At 34.8% G+C, this 23506-nt stretch overlaps 1 protein-coding gene across 1 annotated transcript in view; it reads left to right on the top strand.

Moving 5' to 3' along the window:
- The first annotated feature begins 739 nt into the window (after nucleotides 1-739).
- Nucleotides 740-23506, top strand: part of sugt1 (SGT1 homolog, MIS12 kinetochore complex assembly cochaperone) — a 61697-nt gene continuing 38930 nt past the window's right edge. Inside the window, exons 1-3 of the mRNA XM_042755528.1 lie at nucleotides 740-872; nucleotides 977-1025; nucleotides 14778-14868. Coding sequence (XP_042611462.1) covers nucleotides 859-872; nucleotides 977-1025; nucleotides 14778-14868 — 154 coding nt within the window. The 5' untranslated portion in view covers nucleotides 740-858. The remainder of the gene's footprint in view (nucleotides 873-976; nucleotides 1026-14777; nucleotides 14869-23506) is intronic.

Genomic DNA, 23506 nt, shown 5'->3' with positions numbered 1-23506 from the left:
AAAAGAATGCTTTAATCTTATCTACTTGGATGTGAAACTTTCTGAAAACCCCTAGTGTTTTTAATATATTTTTTTTTTCTTTCTTTCGCTCACCTCTTTATTTACCTTATTTATTTATATTTTCTATCCTATGTAAGGTGCTTGTCTGTTGTCTGTGAAGTTTTTTCTTTGTTGTACCAGGCCAATTATGGTTGTTAATGTTGTTCAAAAAAAAAAAAAAAAAAAATCTTGGATGTGACATTTCAACTGGATGTAATAAGCGACGTACGAAGAACGAGTCCCTGGTCTGTCTGCAGCCAGCCTCCATCTCCCGACCAGGCGCCGAGTGGTGCCAATCCCAACACACACTGGCCCAGCTAACCAATCACAACAAATATTTGTATTTCAGAAGGCGGGCCTTCGAGCCGTTCATGCCAGACTGGGCAGAGAGGTGTTGTAATAATATAAAATATGTGCAAAATAATGTTTTTCGAACAACCTAGTATGAGAGCCTGTTTTAGTACACCCCCAAAACAAAATCAAGACTTTGTAAAAGAGCATATTAGGACCCCTTTAATAAATAAACATAAAGGCAGAGCTAGCCAGGGTCCTCAATGCTTTTTACACCATCCAGTGTTTCACTATACTAACTGTACTATATTGTATTATATTGTTTAAAAAAATAACTAAAGAAAGAAAAAAAAAATCTGTTTTCACCACGAATTCTTGTGCGCAGTGTATTTTGTCAGGTCTTTTCCCATAGTTCTTCATTCCGGAAGTAGCGCAAGATTGACAGACCTACATGTTTACTTCCTTTAGCGTTTCTCTTTCCTTCAGAACTTTCTAGAGCTTCAGAGGGAAAGTACGGAGTGCGGACCCATGGCAACCAGCGGGTGAGTAATTTAAGGCCTTTTTAATAAATAGCGTTCTTTGTGTATATATTTATTTATGTATATGTGTATGTATGTATGTGTGTTTATATATAATTTCATTGCAGGCGTTTCTCAGATAGTTTCATAGACGAGGATCCACAGACAGCCCTTGAGGTCGGTGTTCACTTTTATTACCTTCTATTTACTTCTATTTTTTCTCTTATCGCAGTTTGCACATAAGATTTCAAACATGTTTACCTGACGTTTTTAGAATTCAAACGTGATCTCTCGCGGTGGGCAACTCTAAGCTTGGGGATTACAAAGGGGCTAGTCTGCGGTTTATTTTGTAAATGTTGATGTAACGTTACAATGCTGTACTTGGGCTTGAACAACATTTTAAATAATAATTTAGATTGTAGTACATTACATCCATTATACAGATAATACATACAGTTCTTACGAAATTAGGATCTGTCTGTCTAACATTTACTATTAACATTAGAATCAGTGATCTATATGTTACTTTTATAGTTAGAATGTGTTGATTTATTATAATAATAATAATTATTATTATTAATATCAATATCATTATTATTATTGTTGTTTTTTTAAATAGAGTATTGTGAATTGTATGATGAGGAAATGTTTCTGTTGACACGTTAAACTTAGTCCAGATTGATAATAACTATAATGCCGTAATGCAATTTCTTGTTATAGTTATTGATGCACACTAGCAGTCGAAAGCTCCATACAATAAGCTAGACCGTAAAGAGATTCATAGATGTCTATATGTATATACGTGTGTGTGTGTGTGTGTGTGTGTGTGTATATATATATATGGTTCTAAATTAACTTTTTTGATCACCAGCCAATGTGGCTGGTAACTTTAGAAAGTTACAATCAGAATTTCCACTAGCCATTTTTTTTTTCGGTGAAAATAAGATAAATTATGAGTGCCACTGAATGCATTTGATCATTTTATTAACATTGTTGGCATGAAAAACACAAAGTACAATGCATACAACAAAATATGCATTGAAAGTGCAAACATTTCATCTATCATTTGAATCACGTCTTCAGAGCTCTTCTTCTTCAGAGGTGCCATCAGAATCTGAGCCACCCTCTGTTCCTTTTATTCCATGTTTGTGCACAAAGTCAGGCCTGCGTGAGCGGCAATCCTGACAAAACATTATGACATTCTCGTGATCAAACACAAGCCATTCATGACCCGTCAGCCATTTGGCATTAAATTTTCTTTTCTTTTCTTTGTTTCTCTGTTGATATCCTCATCCCCTGCCTCGTTCCTCTTCTTGCCCCCAGAAATCTGTCCCAACCACCGCCGCATTTAGTTTAATCTTAACTTTTTTCTTTAATAGCTAACTCCCTCTTTCAGTCTATGCTCCCTGCTCTGTCTCCATTCATTCTTGTTCCTTGTGTTTTCTGATGGAAGCTCCATTCGTTTCAATGGTTTCTTGCGCTGTTTTCACTGCAAACTGCATGCAGCCAATGGGCATATGAAATGTCATTGCGTAGCTTTACTGCACAGTGTTCATGGGAAATGTAGGAAGTGCTGCCAGGGGGATAAATGACCGAGAACAGAGCCTCATGCATCACCGGCCAAACTGGCTAGTAAGTTTTTATTAACACTAGGGCTGCACAATTAATCGCATGCATTTGTCATGCGTGTCTCATCAGTAAAGCTGGTTCCGTGATTAGCGGTAAATATCCGTCACCTGTTTTCAAATGCACCGGGAGTTCATACACAGAGCAGTAGTTCACTGACAAGCTACGCAATATCGTGTTCATAATCGAATGCGATTAATCTCAATTATGAACAGAATATTGCGTAGCTTGTCAATGAACTACGGCTCTGTGTATTAACTGCCGCTCCCGTTTGAAAACAGGTGACAGACATTTACCGCTAATCACGGAACCGGCTTTACTGATGAGACACGCACGACAAATGCATGCGATTAATCGTGCAGCCCTAATTAACACCCAGGTCCTGGTAACACGAGGTCCTGACTCTCTGTGGTCATTTAAAATCCCAGGATGTCCTTCGAATAAGAGTGGGGGTATAACCCTGGCAACCTGGCCAAATTCGTCCACTGGGCTCTAACCATCATGGCCTTCTAACCATCTCCACATACACTGATTGGCTTTGTCTCCTCTCCACCAATAAGCTGGTTTGTGGTGGGCATTCTGGCGCAATATGGCTGCCGTCGCATCATCCAGGTGGATGCTCCATACTGGTGGTGGTTGAGGAGATTACCCCCTTCTATGTAAACCACTTTGAGTGCCCAGAAAAGCGTTATATAAATGTAAGGAATTCTTAATTATTATTGTTGTAGATGAATTATGACAATGTTTATGGGTTTTATACTATAATATGTTGTGGTGTTGTCACGGTACCAAAATTTCAGTATTCGGTAACGATACCAGTGAAAATCCACGGTTCTCGGTACCAATTTCGGTACCAAAGCAAAACACATGAAAAAAAAATTAAATTTAAGCTAATTTAAAAAAACACACACACTTTTTATCACTAAAAATAAAAACAATGCCATTCTTCATACTTATTTACAATTGTGTTTAAAGGTTTTCTACAAGTAAAATGATTATGAAAAACAGTAAACAAGTTTCACCCAAATTTAATTTGTCTCTTAATTGATGAAATTGAAACACATTTTATGTTTTTTTTTTTTTTTTTAAATAAAGGGGATGACAACACTAATATGTTGTAGATAGTTATAAAGTGACAGAAAGTGAAAGTGACAGAAAGTGACGTGACATTCAGCCAAGTATGGTGACCCATACTCAGAATTCGTGCTCTGCATTTAACCCATCCGAAGTGCACACACACAGAGCAGTGAACACACACCCACACTGTGAACACACACCCGGAGCAGTGGGCAGCCATTTTATGCTGCGGCGCCCGGGGAGCAGTTGGGGGTTCGATGCTTTGCTCAAGGGCACCTAAGTCATGGTATTGAAGGTGGAGAGAGAACTGTACATGCACTCCCCCCACCCATAATTCCTGCCGGCCCGAGACTCGAACTCACAACTATTCGATTGGGAGTCCGACTCTCTAACCATTAGGCCACACCAACACAAATGTTTAACATGGAAATTCAGTAAGTGGTCAATCAATATTAGTTTTTTGAAAGCCGATGCCGATATCATGGAATGCAGGGTGACCGATGGCCGATATAATTTTGTTTAATATTTAAGAAATTTGAAATCATTTGAAAGAGGATTTAAAAAAAAAAAACATGTTTTTAATTTAAATGACAAAGTATTTTCACAAATAAACAAATATTTAATAAAAATATAATTAAAAAGGAAGTAAACACTGTAACCAACAGGGCACTCAAAGTTCTGGGAAGTTTGTGTGCATTGAGAATAATATATATATATTTTTTTTTAAATAAAGCCAAGGTAACACTCATTTTACATTCAGAACACAGTGAAAATGACATGAATATGACATTGGGCAAAAGCATGAAGCGAAGCATAATATGAAATCACTAGTTTAAAGTTTGTCGATTGCATATCTCAATGAAGCTGAACTCTCCTCCTGTCCATATTTAATTTGCACGGACGGACCATCACGCAGAGTACACACGATCTTGCAGGATACAAATGTACACTTCATAAGATCTCACAGCTGGATTCGACTAAGTTTACAAGGTTTTTGAAATTAGATGTTCATTAGTCATTCAAAGACTTCTTTAAATGATGTAAATTCGTATTATGAAATGAGAAAGTATAATAACGTTTGTCTTTCTATTACTAACAATATAAAAGCAATTGTTCTAATACTTTTTTGTAAACATTTTTGAATTCCTTTGTTTAACAGTTCTATCTGATTATTAGACAGAATAATCAGACAGTTCTGTCCGAAGACAGAACTGTTAATGACAGCAAACGAGAGAGAATGTGAGCTACCGTTCTCAGCGCCATCTAAATAAAAGTCCTGCCACGAACACATCAGCCAAACAGAAAAACTTAGCGGCCGATGCTGATATTAGAAAAATGTCAAATATATCGGTCTTGGCGATATACCGGTTGACCATTAAATTCGATACGATTTTGGCATCTGATTTGTCTGTTTGGACCAACGTGTAAAAAAAAAATTAGGCCAGAAAAAACAATTCACAGACATGCATATCAGATGATTTCTTGAACCAAATAGCCAATCAGAGGTGTTTAACCCTCTGGGTTCTAAGGGTGTTTTGGGGGCCTGGAGAAGTTTTGACATGCACTGACTTTTGTAAAAAAAATAATATATTTTTTTGAGTTGCTTATAAACACATACATGGCTAAAGTCTGAAAACACTCTATTAAGTTGATACTGGGCTACAATAATATGTAAATAGCATGTATGTACATGATTGTGTTTTTGAGAAAACGTTTATGCGTGGTTTGTGAAAAACTACAGTTTTGAAGTCACTGAAATAAGGTCATAAAACACATACAGAAGATTTGTTCACAAGACTGTCAAACTTGGAGCTTGTAGCCTAGAATTTTTGCTTCAAAATGATGTGAAAATCATCTTGTTTACTCGCTCACAGAAAACAATAGATTAATTTAAATTTTCTAAGACACTTTTTGTTTCAAAAGGGCATATGCGAGTAGGCGTGATTGACCATGAATATTATTGTGATTCACACCTGAGAAGACAAAGGCCAGCATAATGAGCTGCATAATGAGCCTTTCAGTCAGGTGTGAGACTGAGAGGGAAGAGTTACAAGAAAGAATGTGAGGACAAAATAAATGTATATATTTTTATGTTTGTAGTTTATTTAGAATATATTTAATTATCCCACAAAATAACTTGGAGATTCACTTGTGAGTGCAGTTAAACAGTTCATTAGGAACAATCAAAGCTGACTTTCAAAGCTGAATTTTTAGCATCATTACAGTCACACAATCCTTCAGAAATCATTCTAATATTCTGATTTGCTACTCAAATAAAACAATTATTATTATTATTATTATTATTATTATTATTATTATTATTATATATGATATGATATTATATATGATAGTTTATTTCCTATAAGTAGTAATTTATATGGAAAAAAAGAACACAATTGCCACATAGCACATTTATTATCAGTGATATTTACACCTCAGATGATCGCAAATACCAATGATGGGGTATAACCGAGCGGCAGTCTCCCGCTCTCTCTCGTGAAGCCAACAAGGAAGTGACTAAAACTGCAATTCATCGACTGGACGCTTGAGGCTGGCTGCAAAAGGGAGGCAGTCCCATAGACTCCCCATGTTAAAATGGCCAACTTTACAGCAGAAAAAAAACATGTTTACAGCCTGGTTCAGAAAATGATTTTGGTCTATATAGCTAATTTTGCCCTTCATGACAACTGTGAGGGAGTGAATTTTTTTTATAACTCATTTAAATTATATTAAGCCTTAAAGTTCTGCATAATTAAGGGCGTGGCAATTTGAGTGACAGGTGGATTGGTGCTGCTGACAATGCCGTTGAGCTAGGTGGGCGTGGCTTCAGCTACCAGCTCTTGTCTTTTTGCCCATTTTCGATTATCCGGGAGAGTCCAGCGGTGACGCGCTGCCAAGATGGCGACGGCCCATTCCGCACACTTTGAGCTTCAAAACCACCTTTCAGGAGTCTATGCGTGACGTCACAGACACTACGTCCATGTTTTTATACAGTCTATGGGTATAACACATTCAAAATATTTACACCAGAGCAGATATTAATGAGCAGAAGTTTAGTTACATTCATAAACACAAGCATGCTTTGCATGTAGGCTTATACAATCCAAAAACTAGTTATAAACGTATATAGCTATATTCATGAACAGAGAATAGCCTATCACAGTAAAGTTTTGTCTAATCATTCTTACTGACATTAGACTATTAACACTTTAACTCATAGTACTTTTATATCATATTGCTGTCTGTTATAGAACATAAGAAAAAAAACATCCTGTCATTTGAAACATTTAGATGACGTGAATGAAACTTTATAATGTTTCATTTGATTATACAGTTAGTTAGGGACGTGTTTCTAAATGAAGATCATGCAGACCAAGGCGGCAGACAGCGCACCCTGTTTGCTTTATTTTGTAAATGGACAAAGTTTTGTTGTTATTATGTGTGTATACAAATAAAAGTAAACCCTTTACAGATTTGATTGATGTATTGCTCTTATCTGTATGATCAGAACTGAAAGTGTAATTTAAGTTCTGGGGTTATCAGGAGAAGATGCCACAAAACGTGTATCCGCGTTTGTCGACCCCAGAGGGTTAAGTTCAAGTGTCCCTTCACCACTCAAAATACCAGAGTTTTGATCAGTGCTAAGTTCTGCACCCTCACCAATCCTCTCATTATAACAAAGAAAGTGCAGACACAATGCAAATAAGATGTATTCATTGTGCAGTGTGAGATTCATTGATTATAATACAACAGAATTTTGTGATCTCTCGATGTTCATCACAGTGCCGAATATCGTTTCAATACTTCGTTAATCATGTTTTGCTTTTGATGTAAGTGGACAGTGGCCAGTAACATACCTAATCAACCCTTTACATTGTGAGTAAATCACTCGCATAGGCAACTAAATCTTCACTTTGGGCGACTAAATGTCTATCGTTAGCCACTGGCTAATAAGTTCTTAGATTTTACTCACCAGTGTGTGTGTTAGAGGCTATTTACAAGTTTAGCATATATATATTTTCACTAGCTGAACACTTGTTGAGAGTTGCACTCTCCACCAAGCAATCTGTACTATTTCAATTCATCTCGATGGATGCACAGCATATCTGTATTTGACGCACCATAACTCTAGTGTGAAGGCGCATGACTCGCCGTCACTTTGCTGAGAGCACTGTTTCTCACTCATACAAAGAAAGAGAGTGAGAGATACTTAGCTGAATAAACGTGCTACGTTTAAACCATATTCTGTTGTATTTTCCTGTCAAAATAAAGGAGTTTATTTAGTATACTTAATGTGTTGTATATTGTTAGTATAGTTCTGTTGTATTTTCCTGTCAAAATAAAGGAGTTTATTTAGTATACTTAATGTGTTGTATTATAATTACTATTATCTACTTATATATATATATATATATATATATATATATATATATATATATATATATATATATATATATATATATATATACAGAAACCCTGAATGACCAACAATATCTTAAGCATCACCACCAGTACTTAGTTCAGTTAAAATGACAAAATATGCATTCATACATGGTTAGCAAGTTTTAGTTCTAATCACTATTATTAAATGGTGCTTAATTCTCTTAATATCATAATATAATACTTGATTGTAGGGGTGGGCAATTTGTTGATTTTATATCGTGATCGATCTCAAAGGTGTCTACGATTTACTTTTCAACCAAACCATAGAGATTGTGATCTTTTATGTCCTCATAATAATGTTAAAAATACAGTAATGACTGCCTATTAGTGAAGTGTGGCCAAGTATGGTGATCCATACTCAGAAATTGTGCTCTGCATTTAAACCATCCAAGTGCACACACACACCCGGAGCAGTGGGCAGCCATATTGCTGCACCGCCTGGGGAGCAGTTGGTGCCTTGCTCAATGGTCTCACCTTAGTCGTGGTATTGAGGGTGGAAGAGAGCTGTACATTCTTGCCAATACACAGCCCTAAATCACACGTTCATTAATAAACTATTTAAATCATTATAATGAGCCTTTAATTGCGTACATAGCCTAATAAGCACTCAGGTACATGCATAAAGCTTGCCACAGTACACCGGCAGAAGTATGGATTATGAATGTTTCAGGGACAAACCGTAAGGAGACTGCATTAAAGAGCAGGTGATATGGCATTTTAAAGTGTCCTAATATTGTGTTGGAATTCCCTACAAAAGGTTTAAATGCATCTAAGGTCAGAAAACATTATAATTTTCTCAAAATGTACATTTAATATTAGTCATTTGCCAATGATTGCAAAACCCCTCCCTTCCATAAGCCTACTCTGCCCTGATTGGTCAGCTGGCCAAGCCTGTTGTGATTGGTACAGAAAGGAGTCCTTGAGCCAGTTAGCCAGCGCTACCATTGACAAAGCACCTTAACATAAAACAGTAATACAGTGCTTCAGTCCGTTTTTATAATAATGACATAAAACGCAAAAAACTTATGCAAGCGAATCATGCCCACAGCTAGCTGCTAAACACTTGGTGGATACGTTAGCTGAGTGCTAACGTGACTAACTGATGAAACAATACAGTTGGTAAACCAAAATATGTCTACTGTAATGTTTGAAGAACGACAGACAAAATACGCTCTGTCTTAACGTTTAATCAGAAAACAGAACAGTTGTATCACAGGAGCACCAGCCTAACACTCGCTTGTGTCTCCTGTTTTAACCCTATAACTGCCGGTGTGCCTAAATAAACAGCAATTTCACTATGATTAAAGTTTGCGTGCTACACTACATTCTTTAATTATTAAACGAAGTAATTATAACAACATCAGTTTACAATAATCAACACATTCTTAGGAAATAGTGGGTTCACAGCGAATTATCAGAACTACTTCAGTAAGATGGTAATATTGTGCTTTACTTGGAAACCTAAAGCTGCACTAGGTATACATCACATATTGAGCACTCAATTGAAAATGTACACAATGTATCAATCGTACTTACAGGTTGTGGTTCGGAGAGCTTGTTAGTCCAAATTAAGAAGATTAGAAGCCAACGAAGATAAAAGCCAAGATTAGAGAAGCAGTCCTTAAAATGACACGCACACAACAAAAGGTTTGAATTGTATTTCTGTGGTATCCTTGAACACAGCGTCGTCTTAAACATGATGTGAACACACTAACTAGCAGAAGTGTTTGTGGGCAGGTCAGACTCGTATTTCACGGGCAGGCAAGATTATGCAGATGTGTTACACAGTGACGTATACCGGTAACAGGCAAAAGGTTCGAAAATATGATGACTCGTTAAGGCGATTCAGAACCGACTCTCTCGTTTGAGAGACAATATCTTTATTTATCATGCACTTTTTTTGATTTATAACTTTGCAGATTGTTTCCATTTAAGGATAGCTACATTATAAATGGCAAAATAGATATTTTCCAAAAACCCATATGACCTGCTCTTTAAAAGCAGGGCTCCAAACTGCGACAGAAAATATTAAATTGCGAGTGAAGTTTTTGCTGAGGACACCATTGGGGACTAGGCCTATGTATTTACACATTATAAATTTGCTTGTAATACCTTTTTTCCTGATTGTTTTGCAATCACATCTTTTGTTATGTTCACGCATTAAACTGAGACAATGCACATCTAAGTTTTAGTGAAAAAAAAAAAGCGTTTCAAACAGTCCTCATCTCTGCAGTGCTGACTAACAAGTGGTATTGTCGGCTCAGTTGATGATAGAAAGAGATATTTTGTTGAGGGAGAGGTGGAAATTGAGGGTGAGTGAGAGGTAGAATCTATTTCGTGCACAACTTGAACAAAAAAAAGGGGGGGGGGGCAGCTGTGGCCTAATGGTTAGAGAGGCCTAATGGTTAACCCAAAGGTCACAGGTTCGAGTCTCGGTGCTGGATGGAGTTGTGGGGGGTATAGATAGATAGATAGATAGATAGATAGATAGAACTTACATAGTGAAGACCAATTGATTTACATAATGTATTTCTTATTTATTGTAGTTTTTTGTCCTATTGCTTGTAATTAGTTTCTTGTTCTTATTTCATCACTGATTGTGTATTTATCTCAAGTGAGCTTGAGGGTTTTGTTTTTTTGTTTGTTTGTTTGTTTTTGTATCAGTTTGATATCGACATTGGTGACAAGGATTATGAAAATTCTATGGTATCAAAGATTTCAATATGATAAAAACCTTATTAAAAGAAAAAATAACTATATCATGATATATATCGTTATGGTGATATAAAAGTACTCATATCGTGATAAAAGATTTTGGTCATATCCCCCACCCCTAATTCCCCTGATTGTATCATCATATGATGCTAATTTATTTATATAAAAAAAAAAAAATTCCCAGTACATATAGGACAGGGCGATATGGGCAAAAAAATTATCACGATAATTTTTTTCATATCAGTCAATATCGATAATTATCACGATAAGAAATCTTTATTTCTTTAAAGTTTAAAGTCAGATTTTTGCTCCAAAGGGAAAGTTGTAGAAACCAGACCATTAATTTTCCTTAACAGAATAAATATTTAAATAGAAAAATTTATTTCTTAGTTTCTGCATGTCCTAATGAGTGATATTGTTTCAAATCAAGAAACAGGTTTGGGTTGACTGATAATATAAATAATAATATCACTTTTTGTTCTATTAGAAATGCACATTTGATAGTAGCTTGAGTTAGGATGCAGAGGTAAATTTTTGTTCATTATTTAAATCAGTAACATCTGTAAAAATTGTAGCAACCTCAGTTTTATGTGATTAAATTTAATTTAATTTAATTTTTTTATATATATATATTTTAAATAAGCATTGGTCTCCCATAGTAGCATACATTTAAATCATGATAAACCCAGTTCAAACCACACATATAGCTACCTATGGTAAAAATATAACTATATGGTAAATGATAGCAATGTGTTGATTGAAAAGCCTTCTGACTGTCTCATTGCAGTGTTTGTTTGGCGTTTAACTAGTTTTAATCAATGAGTCAATTGTTTTCATCGCTGAATTCAAGCACTGGATCTCACAGCACTGCTTAAAGAGTAACTAAACCCTAAACCAACTTTTTTAAGTTAATGATCTGTAAGAATGGGGCTTTATTAGTGCTATTCATTGATTCGAGTAACTTTTTTGACATTTGAGTATAAAGTGTTTTAATTCTACAATATATGGTGTAAAAACGTCTGAGTGCTGCCCTCTTCAGGTTGAACGGTGGCTACTGCAGTTGATTTTTCCTGTTGGATGTTTGGGGTGGTACGTGCCGTAAGCGGTGGCAGGTGACGTATGCAGTTTCCAGCTCACCACGCCCTTGGTACGAGCTTCCAAGCCCCTTGGCAGTATAAAACTATCTTGTTCCGTCAAAATCACTGTAGCGGCTGCTTCGCTAGCATCGTCGGATGCTGATTGCGATGCGGGAGTTAAGACCGCAGTTTGAGCCAGCGGCTCGAATTGATATGGCTCAGCCCCTGGCCCTGTATCCACAGACACCTCGACATCCTCCACTTCAGGTGAAGGTGGGGGAGAAAAGTACTCTACTTCAAATGAATGCTCTGTTGCAAAGCTACTTGCGTCACTACAGTCACTCTCCATTTTAGGGACTCTGACAGCAGCTGTCAATTAATCCGTTACTGCGGGTCTCAGGTTCACGCCCCACCCGCTCAGCCCTGCCCTCGGTTCGTCCCCTCTATCTCCGCTGTTCTCTGCCCACTTTTCAGCATTTTTCAAATATTGCCAGTGGGTGGAGTCAGGCTCTGAACAGGGGTTTAGTTACCCTTTAATGCTTGTGTGACCGAGTAAGCACATCTGCTCTAGTGAGCACGTGCTGCGCAGAAGTTTGAATTTTCATCTGAGCGGACAAACGGTCCATGTGACGCGTTTCAAATCAGTCACGCTGTTTCATTCCACTTTTGGTGCATAAACATCTTATTGAACATTTATCGAACTCTTCATATTTTATCGAGGAAAATTATATCGCAATAATTATCGTAATAATTATCGTAATAATTATATTGAAATGTTTGTCTTTCTGTGGCTGTAATAAAGTCTGTATGCCTTATTTATAGAGCTATAATATAGTTTTCTCTTTCCATTTGCTCCGTTTTTTTAAACACGGAACTTCAGACTTATCTGTGCCTCACTGTTAATTCTTGAAGTAAACTTGTGTCCGTTTGGTGAATAAATAAACTGTTTTAGACTGCTGCTAGAGTTGAACGCGACGCGCCCGGAGTGTTTGTGATACCGGTGAGTTCTCCTAGACTCAGCGCTGCTCTTTTATTTATAATTAGATAATCATTAAGTGTTCAAGAATAGAAGCAGTTAAAGTGTCAGAGTATACATTGTGCTGGTCTAATTGTAGTGCCTTTGATTTCCGTGACGCGGAAAACGCGGACGGAACCAAGGAATCCAGTCATAAAAACAGAATTCACAGTTTAACGCGGAATGTCACGGAATTGGTCAAATTTTGAATGAATTAATAAAAAGTAGGTCATTACACTTAAATCACATCGCGATATGGACTAATATCTTTAACTATTAAGCCGCAAAAGTCTATTTAAATATGACTCTAATGACTGGCGCAGACATGAGGTTTTATTTTATACTGAAGTGCGTGTGACGCTCGCGGTGATTTCAACTTCTGTCGTCTCTCTAAATGAGGACGTAAACACATGAACAACATCTCCAGAACTGCTCTGAAAAAGCTTTCATGAGCTTCTGGCCGTTTGATTTGAGTACAACTAGCCTCATATCACATACACATAACTGTAAAGGTATTCACGGCAACCCATCAAAATTAAAGTCCGGTCTATTTTTCAGTAGAATGTACATAGCCTTCTACTACTACTAAAATGAAACAAACATGGAATAATCACACAACATTTCTTCCATGTTTTAATTTTAATAGTAAATCCCCTTTGTTTGCCAAAAAAAAGTGTTTCATGCCTTCATTTGATAACCAGAAATATTTTAATACACAACACAGAATTTTTGAGGGGGTAAAAATCATAAGGCTTTTTAAGAAAAAAAATTAATAAATTAAGTTGTTTTATGGATTAAAATAATTAGACATGCTAAAACACAGAATTTGGTAACGATAAAAAAATACGGTGAGAAAAAATAAAACATTTTCTTTTTCCTGGCTTCCACATCAGTGGTGTTTGTTCTGATATCTGTAGCTTTAGCAGAATTATGCACTGAATTTGAATGCTTCTCACAAGATTTCACAGAGGTTGTTGATTCTGCGGTGAATTCGACTTTCTTCACTGTAGGCCTATCTTCCAGTGCTGTGTATAATGGTGTTACGTCGCGTGAGTGAAATCAGCCCATGGCTCCGGCCCGAGCAGATAAATGGTCTGTGCTGTGTAGCACAAAGGTGTAGTGCAGATTTGTTCTGCTTTCGGTTTGTTTGTCCAATGTAGCTCATGTAAATCGGTCCTGAAGAGTACGGAAGGCTGTTCATTCCATTTTTGGAACCTTTCTTTGACTGAATGCACGCTGCGATGACATCACGGGACACGGCTAAGCCCAAAATTTGAGGAAAATCTGCAGCAATTACGAAGGTTTTCGAGCTCTTGCGAAAATTGCAGAGTTTGCTTGATTTTGCGATAAATTCAGCAATCGCAACATCCTGGAGGGACTGACTATAGCTAGTACATAATCAGGGTTGCCTGGATTTCACAACAAAACCTGCCAATTGCTACTCTATACTAGCCCAATCACGTTTCGAGGGGGATCCCCTGGTAAAGATTGCATTCGGGTGGGTTAAAATACACATTTTTGGTGGGGATCCCCTGGTAAAATTTGCATTTTAGGGGCTATATATGGGGTCGCTTAAACCCGCAGCAACAGTTTTAAAGGAGCCCAATTCAACTTGGCAACACTGTACATAATGAACATGAATTAACATCAAAAGCTAGGTTATTTTATAAGAGAGCCTTCAGTAGGCTACAACTTACTGAAATGTCTCACGTAAAAGCTCATTCAGTGTTTCAATCTGCGGAAAACATGTTCTAAACACAGATTCTAAACTTTTGACTGGCAGTGTATGTTGTTGTTATTATATAAGTATTTCTAAGGGTGACAAGCTCATCTTCTTGATATTTTGCATGACTGTGGTTTATAATCTGACACATCATTATCATACATACTACCGTAAAATTTTTTGAAGAAAATAAATGTGGATCAGTGTGTTATATGATTTCTCATGAGTAATAACGTATCTCTTTCTTATCATAGGAGCTAAATGCGGCATTGGGAGAGAATGCTGATAATGCTGAATGGCTCTGCCAACGAGCTTATGCCTATATACTGTTGAAAGAGTACACAAGTAAGCACTCCTTTACTTGCATGCTACAGAGGGACTACAGCTTTAAGCACTTAGTTACCTATAAACTATTGTGATTTGAAGTATTTTTAAGAATTATTACTAAAAACCTATTGTTGATTAGGGCTGATTGTTTCATAAATCAGTTTGGTTCAGATTCACATGCCCTTTATTCAGTTAGATTCCAATCTCAATACGACATTGATTTATTTGGATGTACAGTACAGGTCAAAAGTTTGGAAACATTACTATTTTTAATGTTTTTGAAAGAAGTTTCTTCTGCTCATCAAGCCTGCATTTATTTGATCAAAAATACAGAAAAAAATTTAATATTGTGATATATTATTACAATTTAAAATAATTGTTTTTAAATTTATTATACTTTAAATGATCATTTATTTCTGTGATGCAAAGCTGAATTTTTAGGATCATTATCACATGATCCTTTAGAAATCATTCTAATATGATGATTCATTATCAAAGTTGGAAACAGTTCTGCTGCTTAATATTTTTTCAGAACATGTAATACTTTTTTAGGATACTTTGGTGAATAAAAAGTAAAAAAAAAAAAAAAAAGCTCTTTTTAAAATATAAATATTTTGTAATAACAATATACACTACTGGTCAGTAATTTGGGGTCAGTAATTTTTTTTTTTTTTTTTTTTTTTATAAAATCAATACTTTTATTCAGCAAGGATGTGTTAAATTGATAAAAAGTGATAGTAAAGAAAATATATTATTAGAATATATATTATTAGATTTTTTTTTTTTTTTTTGAATAAATGCAGTTCTTTTTAACCTTTTATTCATCAAATATATTAGACAGCAGAACTGTTTCCAACACTCATAATAAAATCAGAATATTAGAATGATTTCTAAATGATCATGTGATAGACTGGATGTTACATGTGACACTGAAGGCTGGAGTAATGATGCTGAAAATTCAGCTTTGCATCACAGGAATAAATTATTTTTTTTTTTAAAGTATATTCAAATAGAAAACTATTATTTTAAGTTGTAATAATATTTCACAATATTACTGTTTTTTTTTTCTGTATTTTTGATCAAATAAATGCAGGCTTGATGAGCAGAAGAGACTTCTTTCAAAAACATTAAAAATAGTAATGTTTCCAAACTTTTGACCTGTACTGTATGTGTGGTAGAGTTTGTCAATTTTTCTTATTGGACAAGAATCTGTTAACTAATGATGTATACTTTATACAGGGAACCATGTTAGCATGCCATTATTTAAATTGTTTTTACTCAAATTTGGTTATGAGAAATGGATATTTAAATAATGGCTGTCATATTTTTCATGGCAAATTTATTCAAACATACATTATATATATATATATATATATATATATATATATATATATATATTATATATATATATATATATATATATATATATATATATATATATATATATAAAAATATATATTCGGGGTTGCAAGATTACTGATTTCTACTAGTCGATTTTTTTATTTAAAAAATACTCGAGTTACTCGACTACTCGTGGTTCATGCTATTGTAAATGAAAACTTAACGCTTATTAATTTATAGCCTTATGCAGCAATTACATATGTAAATTTGCAAAACTTTATAATTATGACATTGCATATTTAAATTTTCATATAACAGCCAGTATTTGTAACATTTTTCATATCTGCATTCGGATACAATGTCGTACAGTTACTTGATAAGACCGTTATGACTTTTTATCTTTTTTTCATAGTTATCACTGAACAAGTATATCGTGTTAAACTAAAATAATTATTAATTTCTAAAATAATATTTATCATGCAAGCAGAGAGATGCCATGACAAACGTTTAGTGATCATTTGAACACGACTGAATCCATTCAATTTGCACATTTTCATTACGCAGAACTCTTTAAGCGAGTCTTAATGTTTAGTGAACTTCACTAAACAAATGTGCATGTGTCGCGCAAACCAGCAAAAGATAAAGATGCAAACATGTAGGACAAGTAGAAAATGTATCCGTATCTACGCTGATTATAAGCCTACTCTTGAGAGAAAACTGGTTTGGTTTTTGAGAGACTGAGAAGCGCAACGCGGCTGTTTGATTGGTGAGCGCGCTGTGCTTATTCCATTCATTCGTTTCATATCGTACCCTAAGGTTTAAATCATTGACTTTTAAATATATAAAAATAATATAAAGTGTATGATGTATTATTATAGGTGAAATTACTCTTACAAAGCTCTGATTTCTGAGAGATGCACGGAGAGGCAACAGCAATGCGGTGTTGGATTAGCACTCTTTTCTCTCAAAAAGTTTACATTCATTCACTTCACACTCATGACTTTAGTGGTCTGTGTATACTATTGCGCTGATCCCATGACTCAACTGTTATCTAGCAAACATCAGACTGTGCCAGCTTCAGCCGACTATTCAGGCAAAATTATTCCTTGTCCGTTATTAGTTTTTGAAGCCATTATCCGTGCCATTCCGAATGAGGTATTCGGCTTCAGGCACGATCCTAATTTATTACATTACGTATTTTAATTTTTCATGCAACATAGATAAGGTCCTAGTAAGTAACAGCTACACGCCGTACGTCGTACTTTCAAACTCTTTGTATGCATTATGGTCAATGCATGCTCGAGCAGTTGATTGTTTCCGACAGCGCCGACAAGTGGTTGAAGTAGTCGATCACTCGACTAGGCCTGGGACGGTATTGAATTTTTCTTACCGCGGTTGAAAAAGCAATAAATTCCCGCGGTATTGCGGTAAACTGCAACCCGCAACCCCCACTCCCCCCCACCCCACCCCACCGTGATCGATGGACTTTCACTTTCGCACACACACGGGAGGCAAACGAATATAAGGAACAGGTTTATTTCACTTTTTTTTTTTTTTTTTTTACATTTAGAACATGAACATTTAGAACAGAAATGGAATGATGTCTGAAATAAAATTTCTGCAAAACGAAATAGTAGGCGAGGTTACCCTAGCCTTCATATTTTTTGGGGGCGATATCAGATCTGATCGCAATTCACGACAGAGATCTGAAGATAGAGCATCATAAAGACAAACAAACACATTTTTATTTATCGTATTGATCAGTAATAGATATTAATTTGCATGTTTATTTTCCATATTTTTACCTTCAGATTAGGCTACAGTCGTCGTCATCAAACAATCACTTAAACTATAATGACTTTTGCGCACACAGAGGCTAAGCAATTGAGCATAAGGAACACGTTTTTATTTAACATTTATTATTTCACATTTAGAATAAGAACATTTAAAACAGAAATTATGTCTGAAAAAAAAGTGCTGGCAAAACGAAAGGCGCTATGGTTTACATCCCAGCCTTCATATTTTTTGCTAGAAAAACTAGCATGTTCACTTTGTCAGGTTTAAGGGAGGCCCTGAAAGATGTAACGACGTTACCTGCAGCACTGAACACACGCTTGTAGCGCAAATGGTCATATATTTTCGGGCTACTTTGGAAAGCAGAGGGAATCGGACACTATTGTCCCGCCACCAGACAAGAGGGTCTGCGTGGAAATCCAGGGCTTCCTCCTGCAAATAACTTCTGATCTCTGTGTCTACACGAATTCTCTTGGGGGTCGGAGTAGATGTTTTTTCTTTTTTTTCCCCAAGTAAGTCAGCCAGATTCATTTTTTTTAATACTTATATAATATATGAATTATATTTAATATGATTTATATTTTATATTACATATTTGTACATGTTTAGCTATATTAATATTTATATAGATATTACGTGTGCGCTTTTTTGTCTCAGTGGTTAATGAAGGCTATTTAACGAAGGCATATAGAGTAATATAAATATGTAGACATATAGGCTAAATTAATATAAATATTTAAAAATCTTTAATATAGGCTATATAAATATTGTTTATATTATATATTTTTACATATTTATATTTATTTAGCCTATATCTCGTGTGCGCTTTGGTCTCAGTGTGGTTCTAGGCTATAATTTAACGAATGCTATTTAATTTAACAAAGTGTCGCTGCTCACAATATTGTGGTTGTTTTTTTACTTATAAATAAGATAAATATAAATAATATTTATAAAATAAGATAAATATAAATAATATTTATAAGTTAAAAAAAAAACAATGACGGTATTGTGAGCAGCGACACTGTTAAATTAAATAGCATTCGTTAAATTATAGCCTTGAACCACACTGAGACCAAAGCGCACACGAGATATAGGCTAAGTTAATATAAATATGTAAAAATATATAATATAAATAATATTTATATATATTATAGATTTTTAAATATTTATATTAATTTAGCCTATATGTCTACATATTTATATATTATACATATAAATGCCATGTTTCGATGGAATAGTAGCTTAAATGCGCAATTGTCGGCTGCGCAACCACGTGAGAGAATTGTGTTAAGCAGAATAAGCACGTGCAATTAAAAAACTGAGGTCCTGCTTTTTCTGCTTTCTCATGAGTCATCCGCCTGTATTTTATGCTTTAGTAAAATGAAATGAAATTCAATATATAGGCTACAAGACATTACGCAGGTACTCTAGGCCTAATAGTCAATACAAATGGGAATTCTATTAGCCTATTAGAGGTGTATAGATACATTTTTTAATCTAGATTAATCTCACTGTAATCTTGGAATTAATCTAGATTAAAATGGCTCATTTGACTTCTGCCGAAGACATTCAGATATGCAGGCCAATATTTTTTAATGCGGTAACCGTCCCAGGCCTACACTCGACTACTCGACTAGTCTATGCAAGCCCTAATATATATATATATATATTATATATATATATATATATATATATATATATATTGTGTGTTATATATATATATATATATGTATTTTTTTTTTTGTATTGTGTGTTATATATATATATATATGTATATATATATTATATATATATATATATATATATATATATATGTATATATATATATATATATGTATATGTATGTATATATATATATATATATATATATATATATATATATATATATATATATATATATATATATATATATATGTATGTGTATATATATGTATATATATATACATATATATTTATATATTTTTACCCAATTTTAATATACATATATTATATATATATATATATGTATGTATATATATATATATATATATATATATATATATATATATATATATATGTATGTATGTGTATATATATATATTATATATATATATATATATATATATATGTATGTGTATGTGTATATGTGTATATATATATATTATTTATATGTGTGTGTGTGTGTGTAACCCTCTTCGTCTGTGTGCTCCCCCAAATGTCTCTGCATTGTGTTTGGGTGATGGTTGAATGAGGAGGACACAAACATCGTTGTCGTCACAGCAGTGAAGCTCATTTATTGGGCTCTTTATCTGCATCAGCCACTTTTCACAAGGAAAATAGAACTGTTAGTTAGTTACTAATATAAAAAATAAAAATGCATAAAGACTGGAAAAATAACTTTCCACATATGACAATTAATGTTAAATGCCACATGCATCCCAAATACAAAGAATAAAACCCAAAATACTCAGATAAACGTTAAACACAATACAATATACAGAAAAATATACCCCACCACATGGAAGGTACAACCCATTAAATACTATTAGAAATACAAAACCATCCTTCGCAAATAACTGCACATATGTTAGTTAACATCTTTAACTGCAATATATTTCTTCAAATAACATGGATGGCCAATATAATTAAAGAAATGTAATAGATGTAACAGAGAACAGTGAAAACCATCCTTACCTTTTCACATGGAAAATAGAACTGAATTAAACAACAGCTACACCCATGTGAAGAAGGGCTCACTCACACAGTGAAATACTCATAGAACACAGCTCCCCCCAAGTCTGGGAGAAACATATTACATTTTCCCTACATATATATACATACAGTTGTGGTCAAACATTTACATACACCTTGCACAATCTGCAAAATGTTAATTATTTAACCAACATAAGAGGTATCAAACAGAATGTAAATATTGTTTTTTTTTTTTTTAATACTGTCCTAAACAGGATATGTTTACCTTGTCCACAAGACAAAATAATAGATGAATTTATATGACCTATTCAAGTTTACATATGCTTGATTCTGATACTGTGTTCTTACCTAGATGATCCTTTTTTTTTTTTTTTTTTTGGTTTGTGATGGTTGCTCATCAGTTGCTTGTTTGTCCTGAACAGTTAAACTTCCCACACTTTTTCAGAAAAATCCTCCAGGTCCTGCAGATTCCTTGGTTTTCCAGCATCTTTCGCATATTTGATCCCTTTCCAGCAGTGACAGTGTGATTTTTGATCTTTTTACACTAATGACAACTAAAGGACACATACACAATTATTGCAAAAGGTTCAAACATTCATTGATGACCCGGAAGGAAAAACGATGCATTAATATAGACAGGAGGGGTATAACTTTTGAAGAGGGTGATGACGTTTTTGTTTTTTTGTTTAAAGATCCTGTTTTTTTTTTTTTTTCATTTAGTACTGCTCTTCAGAAGCTACAGAAATATTTACATGTTGCCCTATTGAATTCGATTTGTGCCTTTTTAAATGCAACTTCTCAAAAAAAAAAAAAAAAAATGCCTTTGAAACTGAAAATAAATAAATTTCAGATCTGGACTTACAAATGAGTTTTCATTGACATTAAAAAAAATCTGAATTTCATGTTCATACTTGTAAAGAGAAATAGATGATGAGCTTGTGTGCTACCTGCTGCAGAATTAACTAGCAATTTTTAATACTACATTACAAATCATCAAAAATCATTTAATGTTTAAACTTCATTATAAAATTGACAGAATTTAAAAGCAGAATATAAAGAGACTTTTTCATATAAAAATAAAGATTAAAGGGATAGTTCCTCCCAAAATGAAAATTCTGTCATAATTAAAGGGATAGTTCACCCAAAAATGAAAATTATGTCATTAATGACTCACCCTCATGTCGTTCCAAACCCGTGAGACCTCCGTTCATCTTCGGAACACATTATAAGATATTTTAAGATTTAGTCCGAGAGCTTTCTGTTCCTCCATTGAGAATGTATGTACGGTATACTGTCCACATCCAAAAGGTAATAAAAACATCTTCAAAGTAGTCCATGTGATATCAGAGGGTCCGTTAGAATTTTTTTTGAAGCATCGAAAATACATTTTGGTCCAAAAATATCAAAAACTACGACTTTATTCAGCATTGACTTCTCTCCCGGGTCTGTTATGAGCGCGTTCACAAAACTGGAGTTTAGTGATATCCGGTTCGCGAACGAATCACTCGATGTAACCGGATCTTCTTGAACCAGTTCACCAAATCAAACTGAATCGTTTGAAACGTTTCGTGTCAACAATAAGCATTAATCCACAAATGACTTAAGCTGTTAACTTTTTTTAACATGGCTGACACTCCCTCTGAGTTCAAATAAACGAGGTCAAGAACCCTTTCTGTCGGACGCGTCCGGTTCGAGAACCGAGGAGCTGATGATACTGCGCATGCGTGATTCAGACTGACACACAGCGCGTCTGAACCGAACTGGTTCTTTTGGTGATTGATTTCTGAACTGATTCTGTGCTAATGTTATGAGCGCGGGTAAACCGAAGGCTTGAATCAAGGGCAATCATCGCCAATGAAGTCATTACGTCGAGCGCAAAGAACTGGTGAACCGTTTTCGGCAACCGGTTTATTGAATCAAACTGTCCGAAAGAACCGGTTCACGAAAAAGAACAGAACTTCCCATCACTACCGGTGATCCGAAAACCGATGCAACCGGTTCTTGACTCGAGAACGAGTCAATGTTTCGTTCGTTATCTGGCTCGGCTCGGTGTTCATCTTCACTTCTCTCTTCACAGCAGTTCAGTCAGTGTACTGTTTGAGTAAATGAATTACTCTGGGATATTGGTTTATTTGAACTCAGAGGGAGTGTCAGCCATGTTAAAAAAGTTAAAAGCTTAAGTCATTTGTGGATTAATGCTTATTGTTGACGTGAACAGTTTCAAACGATTCAGTTCGATTTGGTGAACTGGTTCAAGAAGATCCGGTTACATCGAGTGATTCGTTCGCGCGAACCCGGATATCACTAAACCTGCAGTGTTGTGAACGCGCTCATAACAGACCCGGGAGAGAAGTCAATGCTGAATAAAGTCGTAGTTTTTTGATATTTTTTGGACCAAAATGTATTTTCGATGCTTCAAAAAATTATAACGGACCCTCTGATATCACATGGACTACTTTGAAGATGTTTTTATTACCTTTCTGGATGTGGACAGTATACCGTACATACATTCTCAATGGAGGGACTGAAAGCTCTCGGACTAAATCTAAAATATCTTATACTGTGTTCCGAAGATGAACGGAGGTCTCACGGGTTTGGAACGACATGAGGGTGAGTCATTAATGACCTAATTTTCATTTTTGGGTGAACTATCCCTTTAACTCTCTTAACATCTCCACTTGTTCCAAACCTGAGTTTCTTTCATTGAGCTCAAAAGATAATATTTTATAGAATATTGGTAATTTTATTATTTTATAATTGGGTGTGTGTGTGTGTGTGTGTGTGTATATTTATATATATATATATATATATATATATAGTATATAGATAT

This window comes from Cyprinus carpio, chromosome A1, assembly GCF_018340385.1.
Source record: "Cyprinus carpio isolate SPL01 chromosome A1, ASM1834038v1, whole genome shotgun sequence".
Taxonomy (NCBI): domain Eukaryota; kingdom Metazoa; phylum Chordata; class Actinopteri; order Cypriniformes; family Cyprinidae; genus Cyprinus; species Cyprinus carpio.
Note: the sequence above shows the minus strand (reverse complement) of the source record. Positions and strands in the feature narration are given on the sequence as shown.